General features: G+C 36.1%; 1 protein-coding gene across 4 annotated transcripts in view; it reads right to left on the reverse strand.

Annotated features, from left to right (window-relative positions):
* Window positions 1-1,268: 1,268 nt before the first annotated feature.
* Window positions 1,269-16,874, reverse strand: part of SNAPC3 (small nuclear RNA activating complex polypeptide 3) — a 38,038-nt gene continuing 22,432 nt past the window's right edge. For 3 of the 4 annotated variants that reach the window (XM_052644968.1, XM_052644970.1, XM_052644967.1), the window contains 5 exons: window positions 8,521-8,603; window positions 6,801-6,965; window positions 3,740-3,847; window positions 2,113-2,684; window positions 1,269-1,397 (listed from right to left, as the gene is read on the reverse strand). In XM_052644968.1, the coding sequence (XP_052500928.1) occupies window positions 2,537-2,684; window positions 3,740-3,847; window positions 6,801-6,965; window positions 8,521-8,603 (504 nt within the window). In that variant the 3' untranslated portion in view covers window positions 1,269-1,397; window positions 2,113-2,536. The remainder of the gene's footprint in view (window positions 1,398-2,112; window positions 2,685-3,739; window positions 3,848-6,800; window positions 6,966-8,520; window positions 8,604-16,874) is intronic. The other variant, XM_052644969.1, reaches the window with a different exon arrangement.

Here is a 16,874-nt window from a genome sequence, read left to right on the forward strand (position 1 = left end):
TAAACAGCTTGACTAGAATACCTTAAGCCTCATATTTGCTAGTATATCCTGTGACTTCCAAATAGTAGGATGATAAGAGTTTACCCGCTTTGCTGATGCACTGATTATAGCATACCCACACACACTTACCTGGTTAAAGATGTCAAGATGAGGTGTGCCATCTAATCCTAAGGCCTTCACTAACACAACTTATTTTGTCCCACTGGCCAGAGAAAGGATCTACTGGAAATAAAGTCATAGTTATATTAGGCAGAAAGGTGTTTATAATTTGTTTATAATTATTCATAATCTGCTGTGTAATTTTGTAACCTTAGAAATGATAAAAACACTGCAATTTGATCAGGAGAAAGGTCAAATAATCTTTAAAGGATACTGAGCCTAAAATTCAGTATCTAGAATTATTCTGGATAATAATTTTGTGCATGTCCGTCCACTACTATATAAAAATTGATTTATTTCTAACAGGATATTAATTAATAGGTTCATGACATTTCATATCTGCCTTCTTCATTAGATAAAATGTTATATGTAGTTTAACAGTTATGTGTTTAATACTGAATTTTACAGCTACGAAATCCCTGATTCGAGGCATCTTTTATACCTACTTCAAAATTAGTAGTTTCAACATGAACTTAGGTGGGAGACATGTATAATTGATATGCAGCACATTGGCAAGTTCAAAGACAATACGGCTACTTTTCCTCTAGATCTCATTAGGAAATGAAGATAGGTATCTCAGCCTTTGTAACTTTGGTGGGGATGTTAACTTTAAGAACCACAGAGTAATAATCTCAATAAATAACAAAACAATAATTTTAATAACAGTATAACATTTTAACTGACATTCTAATTTCTCTGCCAGTAAAATGAGTTGATTGGTACAAGGGATACATTAATGCTGCTTTAAGACAATACACTTTCTGGAATTTGCTGTTTTGAGAATATGAAATCATGAAAATAAAAGTAGAGAGACCCTTTTAGAATGCAGTTTAAAAATAAAGGAAGCAAAAATTCATTTTTACCTGTGGAACTTTTAAGAAATTAGATAAATCTCAGGTTTTCCAGCAGGATTTTCAGTTTGTTCAAATTGAACCTCATTGGAAACATGGAAGTAAACATTTAGGCAATAGTAGCAGCCATGAAGGGACCTCTTAAGTAGCTTATGCTGATTTTCTGGTGTACTGACTGAGCCAGTGAATACAACCACTGGAAACAGGTGGCAGGTCTTCTACATACCACAGTTGACTTCACTGATTTAAGTGGCATTTAAGTCCATAAAACATTTTATTGTTAACTTTTCAAACACATGTCTTACAGGCTTCATCAGTTTTTTATTTATATGGTAAATGTTCTCAGCCATCCAGGGAAAGTAGAATTCAGCTGAATATAAATATAACCTAGGAGAGAGAAGGTGAAATTTAAGTACATTTTAAAACATTTGAAATGTTTAAAATTTTAATTCTGCTTAATACTTTCCCAGCAGAGTATTAATTAAATTTTCCACCAAAAAAGATTTCTAGAGTATTTCAATAAAATAAGTAGCTATAATTTTCTCTGATGGATCTAGACCTTTCTCAAAATTATCAAAGTTGTCCTCTGGCCCCAAATGAGAATTGGATAACTAGACGATCATAACAAAGGTACCAGAAGAATAAAGAGCTGGGCTCTTCATTCATGAGGAAGAACAGTTGTTTTCTTTTTGCATATAGAATACTGGGTACTATTGCCAAACAGTAGCGATGCAGAGCCAGCAATCCATGGGATCTTGATCTCCCATGTCCACTCAATGGTTATGTTATATACAATCTATTTTTTTAAATTATAAAAATATTAAAACTGTCATATGTTTTAAACTTAATAGCATTTGTGATTCTAAAAAGTTCTCGTCAAGAAATGAAGCTTCAATTTAAGTGTTACTTCTATGAAGTTATGAGTATATACCCAAGCTCTTTATACATTCATTATTCATGTAGTGAGAGTCTTGAAGTGTTTAGTTAACATTATAAGAGTTCAGTGTAAAATTACACAATAGCTCTTCTGAATACTGTATTTATTAAGTACTTTTATTCTTAATCTCTCCATTTTTATTACAGATATTTGAAGGATATTTACCTTGGAAGCCTCATGGTACAAGGTGTAGCTCTCATATTCTTCAAAGAATTTTCAAAACACTTCCATCACTTGATGTATCTTTAGGAAAATTTTGCTAATGGTAGATGAGCAAAAACCCTTCTGGACAAAGCAAATAGGCAAAGTACAGACTGGGAGAAAACCAGAATACTTATGTCTGACAAAGGATTTGTCCTACAACTCAATAGACAACTCACTTAAAAATGGGCAAGAAACTATATTTTGGAATAAATATTAATTTAATTCAAACATTTAAATACATTCAGACTGCTTAAGAAGATCTGTGATTTGAACTTTTTGTGGGGATGACAACTTTAGCCAATTGTTTCTGGTGGATCCTGTCCCTCGTTGGCATTTCTTGGAAGTAAAGTAACCAAGTTATTTCACAAGGGTATACTTCTGGATATTAATTAAAGGTTCCAGGATCAACATAGGGATAAGCGAGGAATTCCCCCAGTTTGTTGCCTTCTGCATCATAATGGAGCATTCGGAAGCAAACATCACAAAAGAAACACGGGTCCTGTGGTGCAAAACTGTCATTGTTCGTCACCCATCTGTAGTTAAAAAAGATGTTACATCATTACAATCAACTTTTTCATGCTTTAATGTGCTGTAGTATGTATAGGTAACATTCCCACTATTGCCTTATTCTATCTTATTTATACAGTTTAATCCTTTATATAAATAATATTGTAGACACATATATAGGTACAGACATAACACTACCAGTATTCTACAAGGCAAAAAGGACAACTTTTCTCTGAAAGATTTCTCCTTAAAGGTAAGTAGAAAAGAATATAAATCCATATTTGAAAGTATCATACGCTTGAACGACATACTTAGCCTTCAAACATAACCTAGAGTTTAGGATAAAATGTTAACATACAGAGGGTATGCAAATAGGAATATGGCTAACTATTAGTCAACTGAGATTTTGTTTTTTAACAATGTCACATTAAGTGAAAACGATATTTTTCAGTCTGTCTGAATTGTGCATCTCATGGAATGTTTTTACATTCCGGTTGCCATTTTGATCTGATAACTGATTTATTGTGTTTTTCTATTGATCATTTAGAAAAGCATGTTGTGGTGGGGAACCCAAAACACACTAATGATGCTAAACTCTTCCCTTTTCCTCTGGATGGTTTTATGAGTGATTCACAGTTAAACATCTAAAGATGCAAAACCACAAATCTGTATAAAACCATATTTTGACCTCATTAAAATAAAAATGAGACGAAGTGTTATTTTTATCATGGAGACGATGTGGATGAAGCCATTTTGGAAACTGCTGACAAGAGGCAGAAAGAGAACCTGGCTCCCTGATGACAGCATCCAGCATAAGTTATCAACCAAACTATAAAGTCTGACCTAGTCCCTAGACTTCTATTATACATAATTCAATTGGTTATTGTTTAAAAACACAGCTGTAGCTTAAACTGATTTGTACTACTATTTGTAGTGCTTTCTAACTAGATAAAACTCTTTATATTATTTATATACCAAAGTATAAGTCCTCAATTCAAAACAGAAAAACAAATACCAAAAATTGAAAGTGTTTCACTATTGAAAACCAATACTTCCCAAGGAAAAAAGTAGAATCACTTACCGAGCTGTGAACATTTTACAAACAAAACATTTTCTGGTCCAGAGCCAATGCTTCTTGATGAGAAGAGGATAAAGTGTCTTATCCAGGCAGTCGTCATGATGCACAAGCCTTTTGTACATGAAAAAATAAATGATGTGCAAATTTTTGTGATCTGTAATGAAATACATCCTTACCTCAAAATGAACAATACAGTAGGTATATTTTCAATTTTGTTGTGTTCTGTAAAACACTTTCTCCAAAAGACATTTGGGGTTAAACACTTTTCTGTGAAATTTCCCTTATCTCTTTAGGGCCATGTACACTGTGACTCTTGCAACGGAAATGTAGGCAGCACTACCTGGGTGATTTCTTCAAATCTGTGCTTTGTTTACTTAGTACTTTTTTTATGGAATACAGTTTGAGAAAGTGTACTCAGTGCTACAGATTAATTGGTTCTGAATTACAAACATGGCTCTCTTTAATTAAAAAAAAAAATCCTTTACTGAAAATCCAAATCTGGCTTTGGTATATAATGTGAATTGGTAGGATTTTAGTTTTAGGTATCAGAATTAAGAAATTTTAAAAAATGGAAAGTCAGTTTCACCACTCAGCAGCTTAGTAGGTTTGGATAAATCCTTAACCATGCTGGACCCCCCAGTCCTTCATTTGAAAAATGAAGGGCATGTACAACACTATTCTAAAAACCCCTTAAGAATTATAAACTTTGATTTTTTTTCCTCCGGTAACAAAGGGTAGCACTATATTAACTTCGACATCAGAAAATGATTTGTTGTTCAGTCGCTAAGTCATGTCTGACTCTCTAACCCCATGGACTGCAGCATGTCCTTCCAAGATGAAGGCTTCCATGTCCTTCATCAGGAAATGATTAATAAACTTGACAGCTTACCAACTATTAAACTATGGGATAGCAATGAACGATTAAATCCTCCTCTAAGATAAAAATTACTTATGAAAGGCGCACAGTTGTGTCCAACTCTTTGCGATCCCATGGACTGTACAGTCCATGGAATCCTCCAGGCCAGAATACTGGAGCCTTTCCCTTCTCCAGGAATCGAACCAGGGCATCCTGTATTGCAGGTGGATTCTTTACCAACTGAGGGAAGAATTACTTATAGTCAATTAAATTAAAAAACTCCCTAGGAAAGTCCTACATAGCAAATGTTTAGTAAGTGAAAATTGCTCTTCTAAGTTGCCTTGAATTTTAGGAATGATGCTGTACAGCCTACACTATGAGAAATGTAAGGACACTTAGATCATCAGAGAAAAGTGGATTTTCTTCCATCTCATGCTTATTCTGAGGTATATTACCCCTCATCTGAGTGAAGAGCAAGCAGAACAGCTTATATAAAACTTAGAAAAGAAATACATTATCAAAGAAATACATAATTTTAAGTCCTATAAATCTATGAGGTTTATGAGCACTTGGGGCTCTTCAGCAATTCTTCCTAAGAGGCCAACTGTTTGCCATTCATTTAACTGCCTCTTTTTAATACAGCTTTTCAACGGAACTACTAAACTTTGGTTAAATAGATATTTAATGTTTAAATTATGACTAATGAATTATAGGTTCATTTTCTAATGTAACACTTGTTTTCTAGCTACTAATTCTCTCATGTTTGTATTTCCTTATTAGGTTTCAGTGTACCTCTCAGTAATTCAGTTCCTTATTTGCTGACAGAATGGGATCGTGCTCTTCACATGGGCCACACACCAGTGGGAGGTCTAGCAGTCTTGGGACATGCCTCCTGAGTCCTCGGGTCCAGCTCCAGTCTCTGGACTAAGCTGTTCTCTAGGTCTGCTCTACAGCTATCATTCTGAGAGTTCCTTTTATGTCTTTATCCTGCTTTGCATTCCATGTTTTCCTTTTTCAAGGTTTACTCTTTGTGTGAAGTCTTTTACACAAAGTACATTCCTGAGAATGAGGGCATGGGAAGTAAATTTTTGGAGACTGGTCACTAAAACCAAAAAATAAGAAAAAGTAGAGGCAGGGAAAGCCATCAGCATGAGTCATTGCTCCATAAGAACATCTTCACTGTCTCTCAGAAGAAATCAAACCAAGACCAAGGATCAAGCAGAGCTTATTCCTATACTATGGCAATCCTTCATAAACAGGTTTCCTAATAAGGAAATGAAAAGCTTTACTCATTAGAGATACCAGCTACACAGACTTTATAATCCCTAACTCTCATTTTAGACTACTTAACTCCTTCCCACTCTAAATCTTTATCAAAGCACTAAGTCTTCATATTTGTCAAACATTAGAATTATTCTTCTCTTCCTCCAGTTCCCTTTTATTTCCTTCAGATTCTGGCAAAAAGAAACCCAGAAATACACATGCAAAGCAATGGGTCTATATGAAATACAAAACGGATGGTTACTACTTGAATAACAGCTGTCCAATACACAAATGAAGATTATAATAGAGTATTTATAGATTTCTAACCCCTAAATACTTTTATAGCAAAAATCTAGCCTGTATTTATAATTTGTCTTTATAATGGCACTGTGATAAAATATAATTTTTAGTATTTCTTAATGGAGGAGGGGGCCCATGGAGATTCACAGAAGTCATACACTGTCTTCGGGCAGAAGAGGAGCTTCAGTTATCTTTCTGGATTTTTGGCATATTCTACCATTTCAAATAGGGTTTCCCTGGTAGCTCAGATGGTAAAGAATTTGACTGCAATGCAGGAGACCTGGGTTTGATCCCTGGGTCAAGAAGATTCCCTGAAGAAGGGATCTTCAGAGATCCAATATGGGGGTTCTCCAGAGAACCCACTCCAGTATTCTTGCTTGGAGAATTCTATGGACAGACCGTGGCATTAGAAAGAGTTGGACCATTTCAAATAGCTCACACTGGTTAAATAGTATTTATTACAGATTTTCTAAAAGACAAGATGCAGATGCAGAGTTGGTCATTGTAGAAAAAGCAAACATTTTTGCTGCTCCTGAGTCAAGCTGCAGTGATCATTTCTTTCATTCCTCTTATTTCAAACAAATCTACCCATGGTTTTCTACTGTGAAATAAAACAGGACAAATGTTCTGAGTGCTACCACTTACCTTATGTCAGTAATGACAACAACGTGTTCACAGTCTCCCTGATGACAGTATAAGTAAGGAAAACCCACTTTAATATACAAGTCATTGAAGGTGAAGTCTTCCATCTTAGCAGTCTGAAACTTTCCATAGCCTCTATCATGTGACTCTGACCACTCAATGATGGTTCTGAGGAAGAAAAAGGCAAGGATGTATCATTGCTCTGAACAGTTTGCAACAACAGTATTTCACAAAAGTGCTCACCCAATTAATTGGACAATTACCATCTTGAGGCGAAAATCAGAGTGGTTGATACATGCTGCCAAGTAGGAAGGAACTCTGAATTTTTCTGTATCCATGAGAGCAGCAGTTCACAAAGTAAGGTCCTGAAACCCCCAGAGGTTGATGTGGTCAAAAATATCTTTGTAGTAATCCTAAAATGTTATTTGCCCTTTCAACTGTTTTTCTCTCATAAATACCAGTTTTCAGGAGGCCAAATGATACGTAATCACTTAAGATTGAATGGACAATGTATAACATCACTCTTCTGTTTGGAAAAGTTTTTTTTTTTTTTTTTTTCCATAAAATGTAATTAATGGTAACTGTAACTGGACTATTTAGTGATGATGACTTTTTTTGAAGTTCTCGCTGCACTGGGTCTTCAATGCTACCCAGGCTTTCTCTGGTTGGAGAGAGCAGGGGCTACTCTCTAGTAGGGTGTGGGCTTCTCATTTTGGTGGCTTCTCATGTTGCAGAGCATGGGTTCTAGGGCACGTGGGCTCAGCAGTTGCAGCATTTGGACTCCAGAGCGCAGGCTCACTAGCTGTGGCACACGGGCTTAGTTGCCCTGTAGCATGTGGGATCTTCCCAGACCAGGGATTGAACTGGTGTCCCCTGCATTGCAAGGCAGATTCTTAACCACTGGAACACCAGGGAAGCCCAGATTATTTAAATTAGTTAATACTTTAAAATATTTCTTAGTTTTGATTTCTAGTATGGTGAATATTTACAGCTGTAACCCACATAAAAGCTCTTTGGAGTCAATTATTTACAGTATGAAGGAGTGTGGAGACCAAGTTTGAGAACTGCTACATTAGAATATAGATACAAGTGGTTATAATGAAAGAGAATGAAAGAGTTTATATAAACACTCAGAAAAACTATACATATATACATACTCTAGTTGTCAGGACATCAGTAATAAAAGTATGGTAATACTTTTATGTAGATAGCATGATGTCAGACATAGATTTTTCATGTTATATACATAAACAACTTATATATATCCAGTCACCTAGGAAAAAGAGTATACAACTGACAAAAAAAAAGTGAATTTACTACCACCTAAATATGAAGAACAGATTAATAAAGTGTTGAAGTAGAATTTACTTTTTTTTTTCCAGATGTTATCTGTAAGACAACATGATAAACTATAATTTTTTAAAAAAAAAGGTTTAGATAGCTGGCAAAGATCTTGAAATAATATATGTATGTCTTCGGTAAAAAAAATTTTTTTACAGTGCTAAAAATTTGATTAAGTTACTATAACCTAGGCCAACTGGATGAAATAACTTTGAAAATATTTTAAAAATTTGAGAGAGACTTTTTAGTCTGAAAACTAGTAAAACAGTCTAACAAAATGATTCCTTGGCAAAGATCCTTAACACACCAATAATAGGACTTGTGGAGATAACCCTATTTTGATGAGAAATAGCAAAGACTTTGAGATTTTTGCAAACTATACCTGCTCAAATCTCTGCACTCAGGGTATCTTTTATCATTATAAAATGTTCCTTCAAAATAAAAGAAGGCTGATTTGTATAGGTCCTAAAAGAAAACAGATGGTATTGAGAAAAAAATTCAGTATTAACCATCATAAAACTGCTCTAAATATTAATTCCAAATTTGTATGTCATAAAATCACACTAGTACGTTTTACAGTAATTTCATGCACTTTCACAGAATATGCTCAGCTCATTAATATTTAACAGGAACCTCCTATGTGATAAGGTATTATCTTGGTCACCAGGGATAGACAGATACAATCCTTGCTACTATTTTCAATTCTTTCCTACTGCTGTTTTAATCTCTAGGTTTGATTTAAATTTGTATGTTGTCCTGAGATTCATGAGAGGAACCCAATTAAAAATGTGTCAATATTATTTTATGATATGCATACACAGCAGTGACAATTATTTTAGATACCAGAACTGAAAACTAAACAAAAGTCACCTCGCTGATGTCTCCCCAGTGATAATGACAATGATCATGGAATTATGTTATCCTTTTTTGTATTTTCAAATAACTTGTAGGCAAGCAGAATGTGAATATATCTATTCTTTCTGAAGCAACCTTGCCCAAAGTACCATAGAACCCTCAGGTTTCAACTTTCACACTACCACCCTTTGTATCGGGGCAGTGGTCTCAATTGTGACCGTCTAACAGAATCACAAAAATACCAAAGACCAAGTCTCACCTCAGATCCATTCAGTGAAAATTTCTGAGGATTTGGCTCAGGCACTAGTATTTTCCCAACCCCCTCAGGAGAGTCAGATGTGCAGGCAACTCGGAATCACTGTTAGGCTTGTCCTTCACCATTTGCATGGAATTACATGCCTGGGTGAGGGTCAGAAGAGGGTCTTTTCCCTGAACCTACACTTACTGCTCAGACCTCAGTTTCCTCACCTGAACAATGAGAATATCTGTCATGCACACTATCTTATAGGACTGTGTTGAGAATCAAAAGCAGTTTAGGAACTTTATAGAAGTTATGTAAGCTTCAGGCATTGAAAGATATTACGCTAAGATGGCCTAATTTCTCTCCTACTTCATTGAGGATTTGATTTTTCTCTCGTTTTTCTTCAGTCCCCTATTTACAGCTCACCTGGCACTGGTGTCAGATACCCTTCTAAGACTGGCTGCACTGTTTCTTCTCAGACTATTCAATCTCCTGACTTTCCGTTTCCTCATGTAAAATCTGAGTAAAGCCAACATCTTCTTCCCATGTGGTTGCAGAGATAAAAGGATATAATATAATGCCATGCCTGCCGACTATAACACAAAATCCACCACTTACCATACTTCTAAACCCTCAAAGAGGTAAGTAAGCTACGATCCAAAATAAAGATTCTGAAAGAATCACTACTGCCTTACTTCGGAAACAAAATTTAGTATACATAACATATAGAACTTCACATTAAGTGATTCAGGCAACTTAAAACCTTTGGTCTAATTATTAATTAGAAAAGGAAGTCTAAAAGAACAAAAATCTTTTCCTTATATTATTACATAAATGGATAGGTGGGAGTAATCTCAATAACAGTTAACTTTCATTTCTAATGGTAACCAGAGATCCTAACTAGTTTCCCTATTTTGTCAGCTAATTTAAGCCAAACAAGTTCCAAGGGAGGGAAATTACCAACTGATATGGAAAAATTAGTGCCAAGAAGTCACTTTCACTATTAAATCTAAGGTAACCTAAAGATCTATCAAAGTAACTATGGATAACCAGTATGATCATTTAACAAAGTCGTTATTTATATGCCATTTTAGGTATCTAATAGTCATTTATTCTCTTGCTGACATTCAAGTCTGGAACATCAGAACCTCAAGAACATTCCTAAGATCTGCTAAGAGGAAAATGGTAATGGGTGAAAGAAATGTCAGATAAGCTTGGGTAGGAAGGGTTTTACAACTTAAATTTATGTTACCATTCTTCCTATACCAAGGCTTTACTTATAATAAAGAACAATAATATATGCATAAAGTATTGTTAAAAGTATTGTCTGAAAGTATCCTCTTTGTTGTTGTTTAGTCACTAAGTTATATCTGACTCTTTGCAACCCCACAGACTGTAGCCCACCAGGCGCCTCTCTCCATGGGATTTCCCAGACAAGAATACTGGAGTGGGCTGCCATTTCCTCCAGTGGCTCTCCCTGACCAGGTTTTCAATTGGGTCATTAATTTTTCTGGAATTAAGCTGCAGGAGCTGCTTGTATGTTTTTGAGATTAATTCTTTGTCAGCTGCTTTATTTGCTATAATTTTCTCCCATTCTGAAGGCTGTCTTTTCACCTTGCTTAAAGTTTCCTTCGTTGTGCAAAAGCTTTTAAGTTTAATTAGGTCCCATTTGTTTATTTTTGCTTTTATTTCCATTAATCTGAGAGGTGGGTCATAGAGGATCCTGCTGTGATTTATGGCAGAGAGCGTTTTGCCTATGTTTTCCTCTAGGAGTTTTATAGTTTCTGGTCTTACATTTAGATCTTTAATCCATTTTGAGTTTATTTTTGTGTATGGTGTTAGAAAGTGTTCTAGTTTCATTCTTTTCCAAGTGGTTGACCAGTTTTCGCAGCACCACTTGTTAAAGAGATTGTCTTTTCTCCATTGTATATTCTTGCCTCCTTTGTCAAAGATAAGGTGTTCATATGTGTGTGGATTTACCTCTGGGCTTTCTATTTTGTTCCATTGATCTATATTTCTGTCTTTGTGCCAGTACCATACTGTCTTGATGACTGTGGCTTTGTATTAGAGACTTAAGTCAGGCAGGTTGATTCCTCCAGTTCCATTCTTCTTTCTCAAGATTGCTTTGGCTATTCGAGGTTTTTTGTATTTCCATACAAATTGTGAAATTATTTGTTCTAGTTCTGTGGAAAATACTGTTGGTAGCTTGATAGGGATTACATTGAATCTATAGATTGCTTTGGGTAGTACACTCATTCTTACTATATTCTTCCGATCCATGAGCATGGTATATTTCTCTATCTATCTGTGTCATCTTCGATTTCTTTCATCAGTGTTTTATAGTTTTACATACATATACATATATATATATAGGTCTTTTGTTTCTTTAGGTAGACTTATTCCTAAGTATTTTATTCTTTTCATTGCAATGGTGAATGGAATTGTTTCCTTAATTTCTCTTTCTATTTTTTCATTATTAGTGTATAGGAGTGCAAGGGATTTCTGTGTGTTGACTTTGTATCCTGCAACTTTACTATATTCATTGATTAGCTCTAGTAATTTTCTGGTGGAGTCTTTAGGGTTTTCTATGTAGAGGATCATGACATCTGCAAACAGTGAGAGTTTTACTTCTTCTTTTCCAATCTGTATTCCTTTTATTTCTTTTTCTTTGACTGCTGTGGCTAAAACTTCCAAAACTATGTTGAATAGTAGTGGTGAGAGTGGGCACCCTTGTCTTGTTCCTGATTTTAGGGGAAATGCTTTCAATTTTTCACAATTGAGGATAATGTTTGCTGTGGGTTTATCATATATGGCTTTTATTATGTTGAAGTATGTTCCCTCTATGCCTGCTTTCTGGAGGGTTTTTATCATAAATGGATGTTGAATTTTGTCAAAAGCTTTCTCTGCATCTATTGAGATAATCATATGGTTTTTATCTTTCAATTTGTTAATGTGGTGTATCACACTGATTGATTTGTGGATATTAAAGAATCCTTGCATCCCTGGGATAAAGCCCACTTGGTCATGATATATGATCTTTTTAATATGTTGTTGGATTCTGTTTGCTAGAATTTTGTTAAGGATTTTTGCGTCTATGTTCATCAGTGATATTGGCCTGTAGTTTTCTTTTTTTGTGGCATCTTTGTCTGGTTTTGGTATTAGGGTGATGGTGGCCTCATCGAATGAGTTTTGAAGTTTACCTTCCTCTGCAATTTTCTGGAAGAGTTTGAGTAGGATAGGTGTTAGCTCTTCTCTACATTTTTGGTAGAATTCAGCTGTGAAGCTCTCTGGTCCTGGGCTTTTGTTTGCTGGAAGATTTCTGATGACACTTTTTATTTCTGTGCTTGTGATGAGTCTGTTAAGATTTTCTATTTCTTTTTGGTCAGTTTTGGAAAGTTACACTTTCCTAAGAATTTGTCCGTTTCTTCCAAGTTGTCCATTTTATTGGCATATATTTGCTGATAGTAGTCTCTTATGATCCTTTGTATTTCTGTGTTGTCTGTTGTGATTTCTCCATTTTCATTTCTAATTTTGTTGATCTGATTCTTCTCCCTTTGTTTCTTCATGAGTGTGGCGAATGGTTTATCTATTTTATTTATATTCTCAAAGAACCAGCTTTTAGCTTTGTTGATTTTTTGCTATGGTCTCTTTTGTTTCTTTTGCATTTATTTCTGCCCCAATTTTTATGATTTCTTTCCTTCGAACCCTGGGGTTCTTCATTTCTTCCTTTTCTAGTCGCTTTGAGTATACACATATTTTACAAATTACTTCATTCCTGAAGTACTAGAGTCTAAAACAAACATTAGCAAAGCACATTACATTTTAGACATGGCTTTTAAAAAAGATTTAAATACTCTGGCCCAGTTCTCCTAGTCCTCTCACACACCAAATTGCTCAAGGAAAGTATTTTATTTAAGTCCTGCTTATTGACTGGAATAAAGATTCTTATTTTCTCAGCTACAAGACCTGCAAGTAAATAATTTATTTCATGATTAGCAGTAGAATACATGCCAAACATCTCCCTGTTAAAAAAAATCATTATAATGTAAGGACTTTTTTCCGTTTGTTAGGTGTGACAATGGCATGGGGTAAACAGACGAAATAATTCTGGCAAAATGCTGAGAACTGTTGAAGGTGGATAATGGGTACATAAGGGCTCATTATACTATTCTCTCTTTTTTTTAACTTTTTATTTTATATGAGAGTATAGCCAATTAACAATATTGTGAGTTTCAGGTGAATAGCGAATGGACTCGGCCATACATATATGCCCGTCTTTTTTGTGTGTGTATTTAGAATTTTCCAAGGGGAAACTTTACAGTAAAAAAATCATAAAATACAAATGTTAATCGATGAAATAAAAATTTTTCCACAGATCAAACAACTATTAGCATCAGGAAAATTTTGCTTAATTATGAGTTCACCTTTCTAAAAGCATAGTTGGAGAAGAAGGAGACAAATGAAACAGGTCCCTGAACAGGCAAAGATTCCACAAAGTGCATGTACTAGAATCTTGGCCTTAACCAGCACAGCTCAAGTTTTCATGCAGTGCTTGTTCACCAAATAAACAAAAGGATAGGGGAAAGATGTCTAAAGCCAGGCATGGTGCCAACACGGCAAAGAACAAACATGGCGCTTTGAAGGCAAGTTGACAATGGTCTGAATCTAGCCTCCACCACTCCTTACCCAACAGGGTTAACTTAGGACAATATTCTGACCACCTTTTTCCTACCTGTAAAATGGTGATAGTCTTTCCAAAGATACTGAACTATCAACTAGTATATTATACAGCTGGCACATGATAAGTGCTAAATGATAAGAGGATATTATTTTAATACATGGAAGAGGGAGAAACAATGTAAAAGTAGATGTGTAAATAGTTAAAAATAGGACTATGGGTCATTTAGTTCCCTGGTTAGAAAGGTGCTGAAGGCATGAGTGCTGATGTGCAAACACAATAAACTAAACAAGTCTGGTTAAAAACACTCTCCAGGGTTCCTGGAGCTAAGACTGATTCCCAGATCTGACTCACTGCTTTGAGCAGTTATCACATGGATGAAATAAGGAGGGTGAATTCATATTTTTCTTATTAAACTGATCTTATAAATTTATAGGTATACCTCGTTTTTTTTTTTTCTCATAGTGTAGAGAAACTTTGCATAAGATTGCTTCTCCTTTAAAAGAAACGATAAACCTTCTATTTCCTAGTGTGCATACAGACTTGAGATTCCACTTGTTTCTCTTTAGTGTTTACCTTCAAAAGCACCAAGCTAACAAACCTGAAGAACCCCAGTATCTTATAACCATTTTCAATGTAACTCAGAAAGTAAGCTGCTCTCCATGCCAGTCACCAAAAAGATTGGAAAACAGCCAGTCTTATGGGGCAGACAAACGTATCAAATAGTATCGCATATTATTACAAAGCATCAGAATACATGAAACGTGCCAGAGTGGCAAACAGAGGACCTTCAAGAAGAATCTCGTGAGAGCAAGGGCTTTCCACCCATGTTCAAACACTCTGAGTGTGGTATGGTATGCTTGAGGAAGATAAAGTCACTGTGGCTGAAGCCTAAGGTATAAAAGGAGGGGGCTGAATAGTATAGAAAGTTAACTTGAGAAACATCTTCACAAAAGGCCTTACTTGTCAGTCTAAGAAGCCTGGACTACAGACAGTGGAGAACCACTGAGATGTTTGGATTGGAGAATCACAGGATCAATTTTTTAAACATTTTATTCTCTTAGAGCGGTTTTAGGTTTACAATAAAATAGGAAGGTAGAGGTTTCCCATGTAGCCCTTGCCCCCACACATATGCATGGCCTGCCTGCATTAACAACACCACTCACCAGAATGGTACATTTGTTACCAAGGATAAACCTATACCAACACATCACAATCACCCAATGTCCAGAGAGTTCCCTCTTGGTGTTTGATTTGTTTTTAAAAGACATCTTAAGTGGCATGGATAGGATATAGAGTAATGAGTTCAAGACTAAATGTTGAGCTTGAGGTATTCTGGTTTGTTTATTTATTCAACAAGGACTTGACCACTTCCTCTGTGCCACACATCATGACAGAAATATACCTCTGTATTCCTAATTTCTAAATTCCTCTGTATTCCTAAAACAAACACCCTACCCTCATGGTTCAAGAGAAGACAGACAAACGTATAACTCAACATTAGGTAGTGTTATTAGCAAGTCTGGGGAAGAGAGGGAAGGATCTCTTTGTCAAGGCAACATCAGAAACATGAAGAAATGAGGGAGTGAGCCATCTGAATACCCGGGTCAATAACAATACCTAAGGTGAGGAAACAAGAGAAACAAAGGCTCTGACCAGGACCCTGCTTAGCATATATGAGAAAGAGCAAGAATGGCTCGTGGTGTGAAGGCAACAACTGACAAAGAGGGTGTTAGGATATAAAGTCCAGAGGCAGCCAGAACCACAGAAAGGACTTGGTATTTTATTCTAGATATAAGAGGAAGCCTCTATAGACTTTCGAGTTGAAAAGCAACAGGGTCTGCCTGATACTTTAGAGTATCATCCTGGCTTGGTGTAAAGGATAAACAGAAGTGTGAAAGGGAGCAGCGGGAATGGTCACTAGGCTACTCCACAGTTCAAGCAAGAGATGATGGTGGTTTTTCAGTCTGCTGCCTGTGAAGCAGATACACGGGCAGATAATAAACATAACTTGAAAGCAGAGCCAAAGTGCTTGCTGACGCCTTCCATGTGGGATGAAAAGGAGGCAAAGATGATTCCAAGGTTGTTGGTTCAAGTAACCAGGTGTAGAATGAGCACATTTACTGAGATGGAAACACCGGGGAAGGTACAGATTTGAGGAGAAGAGAGAACTAGAGTCTGTTTCTGGACATACTAGGTTTAAAGTGGCTATTAGACGTTCAGTAATGGTCAAGGAGGCAACTGGAAAAAATAAATCTGGAGTTTGGAGATACTGAGGTTGGAAATAACAAATCTGGACTAGGAATCTGGACAAGTTCACCTTGATTCAAAGGGCTTAGTAACATTCACCAGTTAGGAGGATCAGAAGCATCCAGCAGAGTAAAAAAGTCGGACAGGAAGAAAATGAGGCGGGTATAATGTCTTAAAAGCCAAGTTAAGACAGTGGTTCAAGGAAGAAGGAATATTTACTTGTGTCATGTGCTGATGAGAGATCAAGTAAGATGAGAAATGAATCTGTGGCAACAACAATGAAGTGATTTTGGTGGAGTGGTGATGAACAAGAGTGCGTGTAGGACAAAGGGGAGAGAAAAAGAGAAACAGTGAGCTGAGGCACTATTAATTCATAATTCCTGAGTCAGTTTAATGAGAAGAAAATAGAAAAATGAGATGGTAGCCAGAGGAAGATACATGGTAAGAGAAGGTCTGTTAGGATAGGAGATAGTACGGTCTATTTGCGTACTGATGGGACAGGCAACAGAAGGGAAAAGCTGATGATGCAGGGGGAAAAGGGGATAGTACAAGAACAAAGTCCTTGGTTATACAGGGGGGTTGGAATCTAGCAGACACCTAGGCTGGCTTTGATAGCAGCAGTTTTAATCCGTCCAGTGTAACAGGTGGGAAGGAGAATGCACAGGCAGATGGGTAAATGTAGGAGAGAGATGACAGAAAATTCTCTTCTGAT

The sequence above is a fragment of the Budorcas taxicolor genome, chromosome 8, assembly GCF_023091745.1.
Source record: "Budorcas taxicolor isolate Tak-1 chromosome 8, Takin1.1, whole genome shotgun sequence".
NCBI classification, from domain to species: Eukaryota; Metazoa; Chordata; class Mammalia; order Artiodactyla; family Bovidae; genus Budorcas; species Budorcas taxicolor.